At 45.1% G+C, this 18,789-nt stretch overlaps 2 protein-coding genes across 2 annotated transcripts in view; both read right to left on the bottom strand.

The window, feature by feature from the left end:
- Nucleotides 1-9,147, bottom strand: part of necab2 (N-terminal EF-hand calcium binding protein 2) — a gene marked incomplete at both ends in the record, with an annotated part of 190,102 nt that extends 180,955 nt beyond the window's left edge. Inside the window, 2 exons of the mRNA XM_080736578.1 lie at nt 2,645-2,669; nt 8,800-9,147. Coding sequence (XP_080592704.1) covers nt 2,645-2,669; nt 8,800-9,147 — 373 coding nt within the window. The remainder of the gene's footprint in view (nt 1-2,644; nt 2,670-8,799) is intronic.
- A 3,846-nt stretch (nt 9,148-12,993) lies between these two features.
- Nucleotides 12,994-18,789, bottom strand: part of hydin (HYDIN axonemal central pair apparatus protein) — a gene marked incomplete at both ends in the record, with an annotated part of 211,630 nt that continues 205,834 nt past the window's right edge. Inside the window, one exon of the mRNA XM_080737231.1 lies at nt 12,994-13,224. Within this exon, the coding sequence (XP_080593357.1) occupies nt 12,994-13,224 (231 nt within the window). The remainder of the gene's footprint in view (nt 13,225-18,789) is intronic.

The raw sequence follows: 18,789 nt of genomic DNA, 5'->3' as shown, positions 1-18,789 counted from the left end.
CACACTTGTGCATGTGCACAGTACCCACACATAATGTACACAGGCCTGCACAAAACACAAAGAGCAAATGGCCATCTGGCCGATATGAAAGCAAAGCTTTTTAAGCTGTTTCCTCATTAGTTTTATTCTTTCCCGTCAAAGGCACAGAAAGTGGATGAGCGAGAACAAGTGAGAGAGGAGAGGAACAAAAATAGAAAGAGAAAGAGAGATGAGAGAGAGATCTACACAAGATATACTGTAGAGAAATGGGAATAGAGAGAAAGAAGGAGAGAAAGAAAGAGACGGCAGCAGTTGGAACATGCAATGCGAGAGGGAATATACAAACTGCTCTCTGGCACAACAACAGAATGAAACAAACTTTACCAGCTGAAAACACCCAATAAGTTAAAAATACAGCACACTGAAAACACCCAATAAGTTAAAAATACAGCACACTGCAGCAGACTTGAGACAAACATTCACAGGGAGCTTGAATGGCACCCTGGGTGCTAGAGAAAACATTGGCACTGTATGTTTTCGCAAACCAACAGATACGTTGTGAGATATTTGATATTTCTGTAACCCCCCAAAAACATATCAACATTTCCAACTGTTGGAAGTGTTCTTTCCACCCGCCCTACGTCCTACCGGGGAAACTTGTACCCCTGTCAGGTGATAAGAAGTGGGCTGTAATGAGGGAAGCATGAGCTCAGTTCGGGGCTCTCCCAGGGTTGCCAGAGGGGGAGCAGCGCCCAGGATTATAATTAGCACTGGGTGAAAAAAGGGGGGGATGTTCAAAAATATAAAAGAAATATCAAGCTCAAAACGACTGACATTGGGTTGGATATTGTGACTCGTAGGATTGAAGGCCGTTGCCCATCATTTTGGCCTTCTGCTTAAATCATATGACCTAAGGCCGCAGTGGCCTTGATGCCCCGCCCACACCACCCCCATATCGGTAGCCTAAATTGTAAACAATAGTTTATTTTGAAATACACAGCTGTTTTCTTTATTCATTTCACTGACATTTAAATTGTCCATTGAAAAATGTAGAAGTGTATTTCAACCTTAAAAACATTGTTGATGGCCTTCCTGCCCTGCTATTTGGCCTTCCTGCCCTGGCATTTGCCCTTCCTGCCCTGGCATTTGGCCTTTGTGCCCTCAGAATAATACCAAAGACCAAGTGGACATGACCAATTTCCAGGCCTGGTATACGGTTCACATTTTGTTTAAACTAGACAAAATGCTTTTGTTATCCCAAACCCAGGTTTTTAAAGACCCAACCCCTTGTACAAGGATGAAGGGAACAGATAAAGTACAGGCTTGCCAGGCAGGCCCGTCGTACACATTCTTGGGAAGGGGGTCAAGATCAAAGAGCTGGGCCCCCCCCTCCAAGCGGGCCCCCCTCCGTTTTTCGGTTCTACGCGGCGGCAGAACCATTTAGGCTTAATATAATAGTGTTTATATAAAGCATGATGTCTTAATCTTACCTTGCGAGACAAGATGTTCCTATTTTTCTCTCTATAAGAGTTATAACGGCAAACAGGACGCTCTTGCTGGCAGAGTCCTTCCGTCCATGTTCTGCTCCAAACATGTACATATATAAGGTGCTCACCGCATTGTCCAAACTAACTGTTTCTACTCACCCACAAACTCCTCGCCATGTGTTAGTCCATTATGTTTCCAATAAATGAATGTTTACTCAAACTTGTCTCGGAGTCTATAGCGTTCACTTCTTCCGCAAACAAAACATGTCCTAGTACGTCATGTCCTAGTATGAGAGCAAATAGCGAAGGAGATCAACGTCACGTGATATGTGCGGCCATCTTCACCCAATGAGATTCCAAGATTCCGCAGTGGAAACGTAATGACATCACAGCCTGCCTACCGTAACTGACAGTGGTAAGTGTGCCCTCAAATCTTTCCTACAAAACTCCCGACTCCCGTTGAACTCATGTGTTCCAAAGGGATATCCCTTTGGAGTAATGGTTAAGATATTGGACTTTCACGCGGGAGACCCGGGTTCGAAGCCGGGTGGGGAGGTTCGGACCACCTCCGTTACATTGGTCGCGTGACCCGGATCTGGGCTTCCCCGTAGGAGGCGGTCAAAGGTGGGTGAGTGTGGCGGAGAGAGTCGCAGCCCCAGCCTTGAAGCCTCAAAAGTAGTATCTGCCCTCATTACATAGGGATATTACTTTGGAGTAATGGTTAAGATACCCGGGTGGGGAGGTTCGGATCACCTACGTTACACTACCAGGCATGATTCAGTAATATGGTGGAGTGGTTCCTGCGAGGCTACAGTAACCATACTGTATATAAAAGGCCTGTCTGGTTCTACCCCAGTTTATGAACATGCCATATTATCATGTCATGTTCCTAAAGTACATGATAAATCATATCACATCATACATTGTGCCATATCAATTAATTATTGTACAATTGCACAAACATCCCTCTCATTTAATGAGCCCAAACCGTAACAAATTGGGACCACATGGTTCATTGATAAAATATCAAGACATGGGCAAAGAAAAGCCATGAATGAGGATACCCCGATAAGCCATTCTTGGCCTGGTTATAATGCATGCCATTTTCTGTCCAGCACATGTCATTCACTTCAAACTGCCATTTACACATTATGTTGGGAGAAAATGAATTTGCTCACCATCCTTATCGGCTCTTCGGAATATCTGTGGACAGAGAGAGAACAGTGTTAAATGGATACTACAGAATGAGTAGTGCTGTAGACGTAAAGAACATAGACAAAGGTTTAGCCCATTAAAACCCGGAAAGTATCTTGTCATTTTCCATTTTAGCTATATAAAGCAACTTAATGTTTTTCAGAAACCTCTTAGGATTTAGAATAGTGGTTCTCAAAAATAGCAAATATACACGCTCATAGCTCGTCACTGCGACCTTGTACAGCTGCTATTTTGTATATATATATTTTTTAAATCTTGAAAGAGTTTGAAAACTTTTGAATGATTTTTTAGTTTTTTAGTTTTTTACACAAATCTTCTCTTCTGGCACAAAATATTTTTAGATGGGGGTCCACAGCCAAATAAATATGAATTTGGGGATCCATGGAATGAGAAGGCATTCATAGAATTGGCATAATTAATTCTGCATTAAAAGTATGGAGGGAAAGAAAAGCTAAACGTATTAATAATAAAGTTTCTATACTTTATAATGTAGAACTATACTGCTGACAGAGCAGGCTGCAAATAAATACAGGCGCAAATAAAGTCAAGTCATGTCAAACATTGCTGTAAAACACCGACATATTTACAGACAGACAACAATGCTTTTCATTGAGATTTAGTAGTTTAGTAGATTAGTTCGAAAATGGTTATGTATATTGGCTTATGAATCTTTATGCAGCCCCTAAAGGAGTCATGGGAGACTCTAATTCAAACAGAGGACCGCTGGAGCTAGAGAGTTATCAGGTTTTCAATTAGAAGGAATTGAAACAGAGCCCAGTATGTGAATAAAATAAATAATAGAAATGTTTAGACTTGCAATAACTGTATTCGTTTTAGGTTTCCAGTGTCATTCTGCTTGATTAATAGCCTACTGCATTTTTGGAGAGCAGGTGCCAAAAAGAACCTGGCGTAAATAAAGACAGATTCTGAATTAAACAAACATGAAAGAGTACACACGCGCGCGCTCGCACACGCACACACACACACACGCACACGCACACGCACACGCACACGCACACACACACACACACACACACACACACACACACACACACACACACACACACACACACACAGGCTGGCATAGGGATATTTGGTACAATCCAGTGGTTCTGATTCGAACATATGCATATCAAGGACCCCCAAATTGATAGTGCATGTATTTAGCCCATTTGAAAATATTTTGGGACCCTTTTAAAGATGAAGTGCCATGATTTTTCCCCCACTAAAACATGATTTTCATGTATTATGATTATACTAGGAGGAAGATTTTTTCCAAAAATGTGTACAGAAAGAGTTAAAATTAGGTTTCTATGTGGCCACACCCGCCAGTTCATTAAAGGAGTAGTTCACCCCCAAAATGACTTTTTTTCTATTGATTACTCAGGCCATGGAGAGTAGAGTTCAATAATATCTTTTGGTTTTTGTCACATTCCTAAGACAAAATTTTGATTCGAGTAAATTTACCCCCATTGATTCCGGATGGTGACCCGTTTCGAAACGGGTCACCATCCGGAATCAATGGGGGTACATTTATTGTTATCACATTTTTGTCTTAGGAATGTGACAAAAACCAAAAAAAAATATTGAACTCTACTCTCCATGGCCTGAGTAATCAATAGGAAAAAAGTCATTTTGGGGGTGAACTACTCCTTTAAGTATGCCTGGTTGTCATGGTGGGTGGTGACCCAGCTGAAGTTAGCCACACCCACAGTGTTGGGTGAATGGTAAAAGGGGAGGGGATGATTATCTCCAGATAGAGTGATGTCACTCTATCTGTGTTTTTGGATTGGCAGTTTGATCCACAAGGTGGCAGCCTCGAGAAAGAAATCCAAAATGCAAAGGGAATATAATAATTTCTCATAACAATCACACCAGGGGGTCTAATGAAATACTATCAACCTCCTAGACACATGAAAACTAGAAAAAGTACTATGGCACCACCTCTTTAAGAGAAGATTTGTCTTTTATCTTTACTAGACCTTACCCGTTCGAATATATGTGCTGCAAAATATGTGCAGAGTGTGGGTTATGGGGAAAGTAACTGTAACTGCATGGTGCGTGCGTGAGAATATGTGGGAGCATCATAATGTAAGGAGCAGCCCATGGAGGAGTGTATATTTATGATTGATACAAATAATTTAACAGCAAAATTAGGTGAATAGAAGTATGAGGATGTATTTGCTCCACATAATTTTTCTATACCCGTTGGAAGATGAGACACACATCACCCGTTGCATGCGTGACCCATGCAGAGAGAGAGAGAGAGAGAGAGAGAGAGAGAGAGAGAGAGAGAGAGAGAGAGAGAGAGAGAGAGAGATAGAGAGATAGAGAGAGAGACTGCAACACTCCTAACTGTGAGAGAGGTGTGTGTGGGCCCGGGGCTACAGATCCCATGGCCTGGAGGAACGGACCGTAACCCTGACAACAGGCTGTAGAGCTGTAGAGTGAAGAAACGCTAATAAATAGCTAGAATTTGGGACAAATGAAATTCGGGCTCCGTCACCATGTGTATAATGCTAATGGCCAATGCCATGTATCAGTCGCTGAAGCGAGTGAATAGATAATGCATTTTGTGACTGACCTCCTACTGACTGACTACTGACTGACTGCTCTCCCTAATTATAGTATGGATTACATTTTCAATAGCTGATCTTCAACCTCACAATGCAATGTGTAGAGTGGTTTATTTTGTATGTAAACATTCATTAGGGTCAGGTTTACAGTACACCGAGGCAATATGGGCCATGTCCATATGAGCCATGCCCATGAGGAGGGTGGCCCACTTCCACTCCTCGACACCCTCTCAGACACACACAGGCACTTTTCCAAATGACTGGCACTGGCAACGACTTCAAAAGGAAGTGTGAAATGTTCCTAAATTCTACCTATGTGAAGGTTTACAGCATGTCACATCTGAAACGAGCTTTGCACAACAATCGCAGCGTACACACAATTATACCGAGTTGATGAGCACCGAAACTGAACATAATTTATGTAAATATAGCATTTGAATTTCACACTTCCCAAACAGTCTGACACTTCACAATGTCAGAACATAATTGTTATTTCAATAAAAAATTCATTGCTTTTTCCTTTCCTTAACTCACTGCGAGTTGAAGGAAAGTCATTCGAGAAATATGCAATTTGTGTTAGACAAATCTCCTCCTTTGCTCAGCATTTAGCTGCAGGATATACATGTACATTTGGGAGCAATGTAGGTGGAAAACTGATGCCAGTTATGTTAATATTAATCTAACTCTGAACGCTTTTTTCTTTTTTTTGCAGCTCAGATCCAACTGTGACATCATGGGGCTGAGTCTGAAGCGTATGACCTACATATTGTACTGTATGTTGTCCCCAATATTCCTGTCTGTATCTCCATTTAACATCCCAGTGAAAATTGTAATTATTATTAATTATCTATTTTACTATACTCGCTTCTTATACGAGACAGTACAGGAAATGGATGATTTGCTCATCTTGGAGTGAGTCCAAAAGAATGTCAGTAGCAGCTCAAATGAGCGATGTTCCCAGTGTGACAAGCTGTTCTGAGTTGTGACTGCACCCTCTGGTGACTGCACCCAGGGGTAATGCAGACAGACAAGCCTGAGAGGAAGCATACTGTGTGTTCCAGAGAAGGGCTATAGTCACTAGCCGCTCTCTAAATGCACTAGCCACTAGTACATGTATGCGTGCGTGCGTGCATGTGTGCGAGTGCGTGTCTCAGAGAGATAGAGAGAGAAAGAGAAAGACCCCATTCTCGGCTGAAAAGTCTGAGAAAGAGTTATAGGAGAGAGGAGGGGAGATGGGGATTAGACGAGAGAAGAGGAGATGGGGCAGAGGATAAATGAGACGAGAGGCGAAAGGAGGACAGTTGAGGAGAGGAGAGTACAGGAGAGGAGATGGGGTACATGGGGAAAGATGGATTAGGAAAAAATGCAGTAGATGGGGAGTTTGGGGAAGCCGCAAGGACAACAAAAAGAGATAAGGGAGGAGAACACTGAAATTAGGACAACAGCAAGCGTACAGTATCACAGCACAGCAGAGGAGAAGGCAAGCAGAGGAGTACAACTACTATACTGAGAAGACATCCCCACAGGCTAAATTACACACACACACACACACCTACACACACACACACACACACACACACACACACACACACACACACACACACACACACAGAGAGAGAGAGAAACGAGTGCATGTGTAGACGCACGCTGCTATAGTTATTCAAAACCTTGCTTGGCATACATTCCTCCTTCACAGTGAATAATTCTGGAATAACAGCAGATAACATCAAACCCCGATTGACATGTGAATGTTCAAGTGAATGAGCAAAGTGAAGATAGAGAGTGAAATGCCAAAAGATATTACGTTATGATATGTAGGACCTTCCTGCAAAGAGCTGGGGAATGCTGGAGAATTTTAACAGGATAGGACCTCACCCGACGACCTATAGGGTCCTAGCTGAAGGTTAAGGCAGTGTCCTATAAAAAAAGACTCCTATCTATAAAGACTGGGTGACATCTGTCTGTTATGTCAAATAAGGAGGAAGACAAGGCTCCTATCCCCTTATCTGCCTCACCCATCTCTCCCATCTCTTGTCCAACCCATCTCTCCCAGGCGGTCCCTACACATAAGGCTGTTACAAATGTGTCTTGTGTGCGAGTGCACACACACACACACACACACACACACACACACACACACACACACACACACACACACACAAAGAAAAATAAATAGGTCTTGAGCTGTGCTTTAAAGCTATCCACAGAGGCTGCCTGTCTTAGGTGTAGTGGGAGTTTATTCCAGGCTGTCAGTCCGTAGAAGCAGAAAGCTGCTTCACCATATTTTTTTATACTGTATGTCATAATGTAGGCACATCAAGCAGGTCTGCACTAGAAGACCTGAGGGGGCGGTTTTGAATGTATCTAGGCAGGCAGTCATAGAGGTACGAAGACCATTTAGAGCTTTATAAACAAGTAAAAGAACGTTAAAATCAATCCTAAAAATAACCGGGAGCCAGTGCAGTGACGCTAAGACTGGAGTAAATGTTCTCTTATCTTAGTTTTAGTTTAAACTCTGGGCTGGCTGCAGCATTTTAATATATGCACACTTTTTCATCAATCTATCAGATCTAGATCTATGTCAAGGTCTGAAACTGCTTTTATTACGTTTTTATCCCCCTTAAAACCATTCAAGCTTATGCAGGCTGATCCCCGAGGAAAATCATTTTAGGGCGCCGATGACACCTCACAACAGCCGACCTAAATCAATAATGCGCTGATCGCAGCCTCAGCAGCCTTTCCCGCAGCGTAATTGCCACGCACTCTGGAATAGCTTCATCAATTATTAAGTTTAGCTATGGCTGTCAAAGATGAAGGTGTACGCATTAGGTCACAGGCAGCCAGAGAGGGGAAAAGTAGACCAACGATTATATGCATATAGCCTGGAGCAGGTAGAGCCCGTGTGATTACCGAGGGATACAACACAAGGCAGAGAATGAATATAAGGGACGTGATTATCTTCTATAGAAATGATGGGAGCGTCGTGTCAAGAATAGCCTATACATTCCCAAATAAAGCTAAAATCATCACTTATGTGAACTTTGGACTTTACTCTCAGTCTCTCAGTCTAGTCTGCATGGGATAACTGTGGGCTAATTATTGATTCTTCTAACACACAACAAGTTATAGGGCAGGTGTATAATGTATATTCTTCTCCTGCTCCTTTTCATTTGTGGAATGTAAAAGAGAGGAAAAAAAGACGGAAAATGAAATTAATGTAATCATGTTAAACCACAAATGGAATAAATGAAGATAGAGATAGATAGATAGATAGATAGATAGATAGATAGATAGATGTGTTTGTATGGACTATTCAAGTGCAGCTTGTGGACTTGTTGTGTGCACGTTACAACAATGGTTGAGAGGAAACACTTGAGTCTCAGCCAGGTGAAAGAAGCGCATCTCCCTTTGTGCGTTAAGTGCGCACTGCACCGGCGGTCCAAGCCAAGCGCACCGCTCGCTGCATGGATTTCCCCGCACGGCACCCCAAATAACCCCTCGATACCACAGATATGACGACCAAATACTCCAACCATACTCACATCCAATATGACGGAGATGCCTTTGCGTGGCTCCGGGGCGAAGAACTGCTCTTGCGCCACGGCTACCTCCTCCCTGCTGCCGGCGTATTCCCGGCTGGAGATGTTCTTGTTGTCGCTCATCTTGGTGACGATCCAGCGGACGAGCCCGTCGATACCACCGCCGGGCTGGACGCCGCTGTTTCCGGACTGCGCTGCCGTCGCGGACTCGCTCTCCTGGCCGCCGCTGGCTACGGGGTTGACGGTCGGCTGGTGCTCGCTGCTGTCCTGGGACCGGAGTTTATTCGCTTGTTCTTTGTTGAGCAGTTTGTGGACACCGTCCCTGCAGTAGCGCGCTGCCTGCTCACACATCCTTTTGCCGCGGAGCGCTCATGCTGCGCTCTATGGGGGGAGAGGCTCGCCCCCCCCCCCTCCTCTACCCACCTGACATCACAGAAACGACCCGAAAACACACCCACCAATAGCAATACCCTACCTACTACACTCCTCTCCACTGCGCGCGCGCGCGCGCGTGCGTGTGCACTCGTCTCTCTCTCTCTCTCTCTCACACACACACACGCACGCACGCACACACGCACGCCACTCTCACACTCCTTCCTGCGTGTTACTCTCACACTCCTTAGTGCATGTGTGAGTTTGTGCGCTCGTGGCGTGCGTGTTACTCAATTATTAATTAATGCGCGTAGGCTACTAGTGCTGTAGGCTGAGCGCCTACTATGCAGCCCATGAAGCCCAATAATGTAGCCTATAATCTTTACTGTGTGTACAGAATGAACGGTCTTTGTAGGGAGTTGTTGCTGATCCCTTGGTTTTTCTATGCAGGTATTTCCTTCAATCAGCCTATAATTAGGCCTACTTTCCGCCTCATTTAAAGCTATAAGAACAACAGAACAAAACAATAGCCGTTAATAATAACCAGCACAACCATTCGTGCATGGCAGCATAACGGCCCCCTTGTGTGCAGTTGAAGTGAGGATTGACAGGTGATGATGATGATTAAAAGATGACTTCTGGATTTAGATGTTTGTGTCAGCCAGTCCAGATGCTCATCAGAGATGCACGTGTGTGTGTGTGTGTGTGTGTGTGTGTGTGTGTGTGGTCATTAATGAACATAATATGCATCTAACCTTTGATAATGAGTCTCCACTTATGGTCTCCACTTGGCTCTGCCCTTTAAGCTGAGCAGCAAGCCCCCCACACTCAGTTATTTCAAGTATAAAAATAGCTCTCTTAAAAGGTATAACTGCAGGTTGGCATGGACAAATTAACAAGGAACAAGGAGTGAGAGATTGTGACATAGGAGTCAAAGATATGAGCATTTGTATTGTTAATTAAGCCACTGAACCACCATAACTCACCTGACAGTGAAACTGTATTGTGGGGGGGCTAATGGTATGGTGACTGCTTGGCATGAACGCCCCCAAGTGGATAAGAGTGTAATGACAGGCTCGTGCTGGTTTTCATATGTGTATATTTATTAATTAAATCATGACAAACTCAAGACACGTTTATGAACAAGAGCACATTGAAAATACATTAAATACAATTTATGTAATGTGTTTAATGTAGTGCTACGTACATCTGGGTCCTATGTTTTGGCTTGAGCATGTGCTGTATGGTTCTGGATAGTTGATAATGCACAAGTATACACAGACAAAAATATAAAAAACAAGTGTGACAAGAAGCATTAAGTTAAAATATTGGCTACACTCAAATCAGGAGGATCAAATGAACACTTTGCAGTGTATTATGTCTGTGTGCACTGCAAGTATGGTTTTTGTACATGTCTGGTACATGTTTTGTACACGTGTGTTACATGTTTTGTACATGTGTGGTCAGGCACGTGCACACATAGACATCAAAGGGGGCTTGAGCCCCTGCCCTTCTATCCGTTTGTAAAAAGTGCCCTCTCCAGACCATGAATGCAGTTTTCACCATGGTGAAAGAAATGCAAATGCCCCTCTTTCCATGCCATGCCTGAAGACAGCCTTCAAGAGAATTGCCTTGTCCAAACTCTCCTGAACTTGAATGCGGCATCTTACGTTGAAAGAATTGCCCTCTCTGTGTAGAAATCCATGCCGTTACGCCACATCTCCAGTATCCAGTTGATTATGCTTAGTTTAGTGTGGTATCAAGCACCGAAAATAGCCGACCTCCAAGCTCACAACGCGTTGTGCTATAACGCGTGGTGAGCTTGGAGTTCTGCTATGTTCAATATTTTCACCAAAAGGCCCTTTTAGACAATCTCAGCTCTTGCCTCTCTAACATTCTCTACATGTTCCAGTGTGTGGTACATGTTTTCTACATGTTTCTGAGTGTGCACCTGTGTGAGGGCTGTGTGTCAAGGACACTGGCTCTCAACGTGTGGTCCTGGGACCCTCAGCGGACAGTGGTGGAAAAAGTGCTGTCATTTTTTACTTTAAAGTGTTAGTTCACCTATTTTTGACATAAAGCTGTGTGAAATACTTGCCATTAAAATAGTGGTTTCAAATGTATTAATTCATTACCAGAGTGCCGTGGTTCTGGTCAGTTTTAGATGAATATAAAGTAGTTCCGGTGATTTGGCAAGGGGCTCATGGCCCAATCATTAAAAATAGATGAATCCACAAAACTAGCTTCATTTGTATTGTAGACCTATTTCTACCAAATAGACCAACTTTCGTTCAACTTTGACCCCTCTGTCACATGGTACTATTTTTTGTGTCCAGTATCACTACGCCGCTGCAACGTATTTCCCCAAAACAAGGTGCTTTGCAGGCAGCTGATCAGAACGAAACCTCGCTCTATATGGTAGAAATAGGCCAACAATACAAATGGCGCTAGTTTTGTGGATTAATCTATTTTCAATGATTGGGCCACGCCAAATGGCCCCCACCCCATTGGAACTACTTAATATTCATCTAAAACTGACCAGAACTCTGACCACGGGACTCTGGTAATCAATTAATACATTTTTAACCACTGTTTTAAAGGCAAGTATTTCACACAGCTTTATGTCAATAATAGGTGAACTATCACTTTAAGTAAAAGTAATAGCCTAAGTAATACTCAGTTACAAGTAAAAGTCCGGTAGCCTATTCAAAATGTACTTGAGTAAAAAGTACAAAATGATTGGTATCAACATGTAGTAGAAAGTACCCATTATGTAGAATCTCCCATTTCACACGTTTCAAATGTATAAATTGTATAAAATAGCAGATCTACAAGCTCTAGTAGATCAGCTATTTTCAAATGGCCGATATTTATATAGGGTTGAAGTGGTAATTTTTATTTGTAATAATATTAAAAATCTATAAAGTAACTAAACTAACTAAAGTTGTGGAATAATTGTAGTGGGGTAAAGGTATTTTACTCCAATATTTACTTTTGCCTCTGATATGTAGAGGAGTAGAAGTAAAAGTACTGGAAATACTCCAGTAAAGAAAAAGACAATACCTACAAATTGTACTAAAGTAAATGTATTAGTTACTATCGACCACTGCTCAGCGGTCCTTGAGGTACTTCCCAACTAAATGAGGCAATGACTGATAGTTAAGAAACCAATGGACCCTTATGGATCTATAACTCAGAGAGCATACAAATTGAAATGGATCCTTACAGGTCCATTTGGTTCCACTTGTATACTTAAGAGTAAATTAACATGGATAATTTTATAGTGTAGATCAGGGGTCTTCAACGTTTTCAGGCCGGGGAGCCCCAAACTGATGGGGAGATGGGGCAGGGACCCCCTACCACCTCGTAGGGTGGGGGGGTCGGGGCTACGACATATTTTTTTATTTTAAACATGTACAAGTTACAGCGAGCAGGGTGGGCCGTACCAATACCATTTCTAAACATACTACTTATTAACTGAGAACCAATGTCAATAATATCAACAATCTGTCAATTGCATAGTAATCATGTATTCAAGATATTCAAAATGGATAGCATCATGATTTATTTTTTAACATAAATTTGAAAAATAAAAAATAAAATAATTTTTTTTTTGAAATCTTCTTTTCTTTTAGCAATAATTTCGCGGACCCCCTGCAGTACCTCCGCGGACCCCCTAGGAGTCCCGGACCCCCTGTTGAAGACCCCTGGTGTAGATAATAGACATAAAAAATAAATAATAACAAAAAGAACACGGGGTCCGTGGTCCGACACATAACAGACTGGAGTTCCTTCAAATGAAAAAGGTTGAGAATCTCTATCCTTCTAGACGTTGTTGTCCCTGTCCCTCTGGCCTGAGTCAGGGCAGTACCCTCTGAGGTAGTAGACCCAGGAGCAGGGCTGGCCGTGGCCCTCTGAGCGTGGACTGCTGATGGTCAGCTTACCGAAGCAGGGAGCCCGAGAAGAGCCTGGGGGCTCAAACGATACCAGGATGTTGTGGGTCTTTTTAGAGCGCATGGAGTCCACACCTTTCACACTGAAGCAGGGGTTGTCCACCTAGGAGATAGAGGGTCTCATTAACCCTAGGAAACCATAATTGGCAAACATTCTGTGAACATTAGGCAAAATAGGATTTGGTGTAGATGGAAAACAGGAGGGGTTTAGGTATAGACAGCCGGTCAACAAAGTATTTATGGTTTAAGTGGTTAAGTCAATTTATGTGCTATCTTTTTGTAACCGCCCCTTGGGGGGGAAAAAAGTAACACTGAGACCAACCAGGGCCCAGTATGCAAATGTATGGCGGGTGTATAACCTACTCTGATTGGTTGTAGGTCTAAAGTAAACAATAGCTTATAGTCTGAATAGTTTTGTAAACGCCCCTTGGGAAAAAATAATAATACTGAGAAGAACCAGACTAATATCTATGCAGTGATATTGTCTGTCTATGCAAGGCTAAACCTAAGGCTTATTAAAAAAGACGTCCAAATATCTGATCAAGCTGGTAGGTAAATGTTTGCCTATTTTCACAGAATGTTCACCCTTTGAAGAAAATGTCAATACTACTACTGTACCAGTGTGTGTGTGTGTGTGTGTGTGTGTGTGTGTGTGTGTGTGTGTGTGTGCGTGTGCGTGTGTGTGTGTGTGCGCACGTGCGTGCGTGCGTGCGTGTGCATGCAGTCATGCACCCAATTCAATTACAGTTCTTCGATTACAGTTCTGAGAATGTGAAAGGCAAGAGTAACAGAGCAAGTTACTACACCCAGAAATACTTATGTCTACATGACCCACCCGAATTACAGTTTAACAGTCATAGGCCTTACAGTATATAGAATAACCACTGTTTAACAAATCTCTGTTGTAATGGGGTTATAGGAAATGCACTCACACAGGACTGTTATTCTCTGTTATTCCCTGTTAATTTTCCCTTGTATCTATTCTATTTATATTTTTTTGTAGTAATGCTTTATTGTCTTTCCCATTTTATTTTGTAACTATGCTGAGTGTCCAGTTTTTCTTTTTGTAATACATTTTAGTCATGTAGTAGGATCAAAGAGTTGGAGCTCACACCCAAAGTCTATGACTTTGTAGATGTGTTTCATGTTTTATTTTGTAGTAATGTTTTATTATGTTTAATATCATAGTAACATCTTTCTTTGTGGTTTTTACTTGTTAGCCAGTGACCCACAAGCCCAGAATGGGAGATGACCTGTGATGTCATGCCGTACCTTTTATTTCTGTTTTATCTATTGGTCATTACGGTCCACAGAATAAGATAGATAGATAGATAGATACCTTTATTATCCCAAGGGGGAAATTCAGTTGTCCAGTAGAAGCACAGCAGTATACAGTTATTTACAAAGTTACAGAGACGTAAGAAAAGATAGATAAGAGGGAAAAAAACAAAAAACAAAGACAAGAGCAGTACAGTACCAATAAAGAGAAGGTGCATCAATAGAGGGGGCGAATAATATATAAGTATATATACATAAAGTGTCTTGCAAAAGAGACCATAGCAGTCAATGCTAGTTAGTTAATAAGAGGCCTGCTCTGCCAGAAACATTGCGAAAAAAAGTCATGGCCTTAATGACCAAACTAATAGATAAAACAGAAATAAAAAGTATGGCATGACATCACAGGTTCAACCCTATTCCTTGAGCTTTTGGGCTTGTGGGTCCCTGACTATGTCTTCTTGTTTCAGTTCCTGTGTGCTGTCTTCCACTCCCAGTTATCATTGTGCAGCTACTGTAGTTTAGTAGTAGCACAATGGGAAATTGGGAGTGTACAACACTGCACCAGTCCATCTGTTCTCTGCCAGATTGTCTGCATTCTTTCCCTCGTGTGTACATTGTTTACTGTCAATATTCCAGGATGACCTCCCACTTGGGTAATGACGCCCCCTGGCGATCATTCAGAGAAACTACTTCAGCTCCCGTACTAACGTAGGTAGGAAGGGCCTGTCACTCAAACCGGAGTGACCCGCCTCCAGGCTATATAAACCCCCGGAGGCGGAAGTAACATCCTCTTTTCACTCTCTGCGATATCACATTCAGATAAGTTGAAACTCAGCCTTTGTATTATTATTCTTCGCGCATTAGCCTAAAGCGGTGGCATTGGAGTCGCCCACCGGCGAGTGTTGAATTAACCCGTACTTAAGAATACTTATTCTTGTTCCGTCCTAAATCGACGGTTATTTCCTTTTATAACAAAGGATTATTACTGCTTGTTCAGGCCTCCGCCGAAGCAAGCGTGGCATAGCATTAGCCGTTAGCTTGTTAGCTCGTCTGCTATTGTTAACGTTAGCTACACTGCTTACCGCTTGTTCAGGCCCTGCCCGAATCAAGCGTGGCCTAGCCTTAGCCGTTAGCTTGTTAGCTCGTCTGCTTCTGGTTAACTCTATCTACAGTGCTTCGCCATGGATCCTCTGGCCTTCCTGCCGAGGCAATGTCCAGGCTGTCCAGGACTCATCGACGGACAGGATCTTCACCATCTCTGTGTCGGCTGCATGGGCGTGGCACACGCCTTCTCTGCACTGAGTCCTCAGGGGAGAGCAGGACCTTTCTGTGACTGCTGCGTGGCCTACGACCACGATGTACTGATACACCGGTTCTACCTAGCCAGGGCAGGCCTCGGGGCCTGCGCTCCACCAGGTGGGTCCACTGCTCTCAACCCCACAGCCCAGTCTTTCCTTCCCCAGGCGGCACGCACCGTTGGTCAAGGTGCGGCGCTGCCTTCCGGAGATCCGCTTGGCAATCAGCGCGCCATTCCAAGTCAAGATGGCGCCGTGCTACATGAGACACCGCCTGCCGCGCAACCGACCGCAGCTAGCTCCACTGTCACTGGAGCTGGCGGGTCTGGTGAAGTCGCCGCTAAGAAGGCGACCAAGAAGGCTAACATCCAGGTGACGAAATCTCCGGTAGCCTTTTCCCCTTCGGGCGCGGTGCCCAAAAAGAAACGCTTGGATGTGACCGTCGGGGACGTCCCCCTCGACGTGAGCATCACCAAAACAGTCCAGACCTTCAGGCGAGAGTCGGACCTGAGCTCCTGTCAGAGCGAGGGTTCTGGTTCTGAGTACTCTGGATACACGGCCGAGGAGGAGGAGGACTCCGTCGAGGACGAGGGTTCTCGACTCACGGTCACTGTGAAAGGTAATGCCCCTGCGGCTCCAGCACGTCAACTGGACGCCGCAGGGAGCTCCCAGGCCTCCTCAGGCACCACTGCCCCTCCACCCGCCAGTCAAGCGAGTGAAGCGGGAGCAGAGGACGTCGATTCTGCAGCAGAAATGCTGGATCATCTCACAGTCTACATGAGAGCTCTGGCCAGAGTTGGAGAGGAGTTGCCACCTCCTCTCCCCTCTGAAGAGGCCGAGGATGATGACGAAATGCCCGGGCAGGAGCCTTCGGTTCCCGCCCCGTATGTCCTCTCCAGGCTGCCGCTGGTGAAAGGTTTCACCAAGGCCCTCCATTCCTCATGGAAGACACATAAAGACCCCAGGAAGCTGCCTTTTTCTGTGTTGGATTTGGTGGGCGGTGCGGAGGCAGGCATGTCCACCTGCCCTAACCTGGACCACCTGTTGGCACAATCTTTTCTGAGTTCCGTCAGACCCCAGTACAAAGATGTAGGCACAGCTAAAAACGGGCCGTTTGTTGGCCCCGTCGGCACCAACCCGCCGGGGTTCACTGTCCTGGAGGACAAGCTGCAGTCGGACAGGGCTCGTAACGCCTACCGGTCCGCTGCTCTGGCCGCTAAGGACCTGAATCTGATCCAGCTCTTGCTCGCTTCCACCAAGGACCTGGTCAAAGGTCTGCCCACGGGGGAGCACACAGCTGAACTGAACACTCTATTTGACATCATGCTGAAGGTCAATTGGCATGCGGTTAAGTGGATGGGCAGGTCCATGGACTACAACCTCCAGTCTGAGAGAGCCCGCTGGCTCGACTATGTCGACCTCGAGCCTAAGAGGGACGTGGGCGAGAAGCCTCTAGGTCCTCGCGGGGAGATGTACAAGTCTCTCATAAACATGGAGAACAGTCCCACCACCCTCATGGGTGGGGGCTTGGAGCTGCTGCAGGGTAGAGTTACCTTCTTCAAGGCGGCTAAGGACATCGTCGAGTCCACCACAGTGCCACAGGATGAACCGCAGCAAGCTAGGAGGACGTCCCGCTCCTCCCGCGCCAAGGAAAGGGGCCGCTCTGCTTCTTTTAAGAAGCACTCGTCTTCCTCCAGGGGAGCCTCTGCAGCCAGGGCGCCTGACAGGCCCCGCAGCAAGGCTGTGGTTCCCGAGCGCGCTCAGCCGCGCCGCCCGTCCAAGGATGGCAGGCAGCAGTCTTCATACCGCGGTGGCCGCGGTAGGGGACAGCGCAAATGACACTCTGAAGAGGGGAATTGTGCTGGGGCGGGGGTCCGAGGTGTCTCTCGGTCCCCCTCCCCCCAAACGAGGGCGTTTTTCGGTACCCCGTGTCGGGGAAATGAAAATGTTGATTTTGATGCCTCCTGTGTCGACAATAAACATGTTGAAAGAGCAAAGTCTGTCTCTGTCCAACTCTCTCGCACTAGCACAGACGACCCCATCGTGCATGCCTCCTGTAGTAATGATGAAGTCCTGTCAGGACTCGATAATCAATCACAGGTTTTATCAGAAACCAGTAATGTTAATGTCAAACAATTATGTGGTTCCTCAAGCGCGCGAGTGGGATATCCCTCGCGTCGACAATATGAATCCTTTATGCATGCCTCCTGTAAGAATGATGGAGTCCCGTCAGGACTCTTTAATCAGTCAGAGGTTTTATCAGCAACCAGTAATGTTAACGTCAAACAATTATATGGTTCCTCATGCGCGCGAGTGGATTTTCCCTCGCGTGAGCGATGCTATGAATTTAACCTTGAGTCAGAAATTCTGTCGGCCTACTATGAGCCCGGGTCAAGGGACAAGCATAAAGGCCTTAGAGCAGGTATTAAACGTAAAAGTTCCTCTCCTGTCAGGGGAGAATGCTTTAGTTGTGGGCGAGTCTGTTTATCAGTCGAATCGCTTTGCTCTTCCTGTCGCTCTATCGAGCGAAAACCGAACGCTTCCGGTTTCACCGGATACGGATTCGCTAGCTCCCCGCTTCCGGTCCGGCCGCAAAAGAGCTCCGCTAGTCAAGCGGTACAATCAGAAGGTGTTCCCACCTTGCGGCCTATTGAACCCCTGCGCTCCGCATCCGGGTGTTCCGGATACGGATACGCAGGTTCCCCACTTCCGGTCCCGCCGCAAAATAGCTCCGCTAGTCAAGCGGTACAACCAGAAGGTGTTTCCGCCATGCGGCCTATTGAACCCTTGCGCTCCGCATCCGGTCGTTCCGGAGACGGATACGCAGGTTCCCCACTTCCGGTCCGGCCGCCAAAAAGCTCCGCCGTCACGGAAGCACAGTGGTGGGGTTTCTCTCGCTCAAAACACGCTAGCACGCTGTGCGCGCCAGTGGAAGTTATGCAACCCGAGCCATTGGGTATTTCGAACGATAACCAGGGGTTACAGGTTACAGTTCGCAGATATACCCCCGCTTTCGAGCAGGGTTATTCATACCAGAGCACGTGGTTTAAAAGCAAGTCTTTTGAGAGAAGAGATCAGCTCATTGCTAAGCAAGG

The sequence above is a fragment of the Nannobrachium achirus genome (genome assembly GCF_963921795.1).
Source record: "Nannobrachium achirus genome assembly, chromosome: 11".
NCBI lineage: Eukaryota > Metazoa > Chordata > Actinopteri > Myctophiformes > Myctophidae > Nannobrachium > Nannobrachium achirus.
This window is presented reverse-complemented; position numbering and strand designations above follow the sequence as displayed.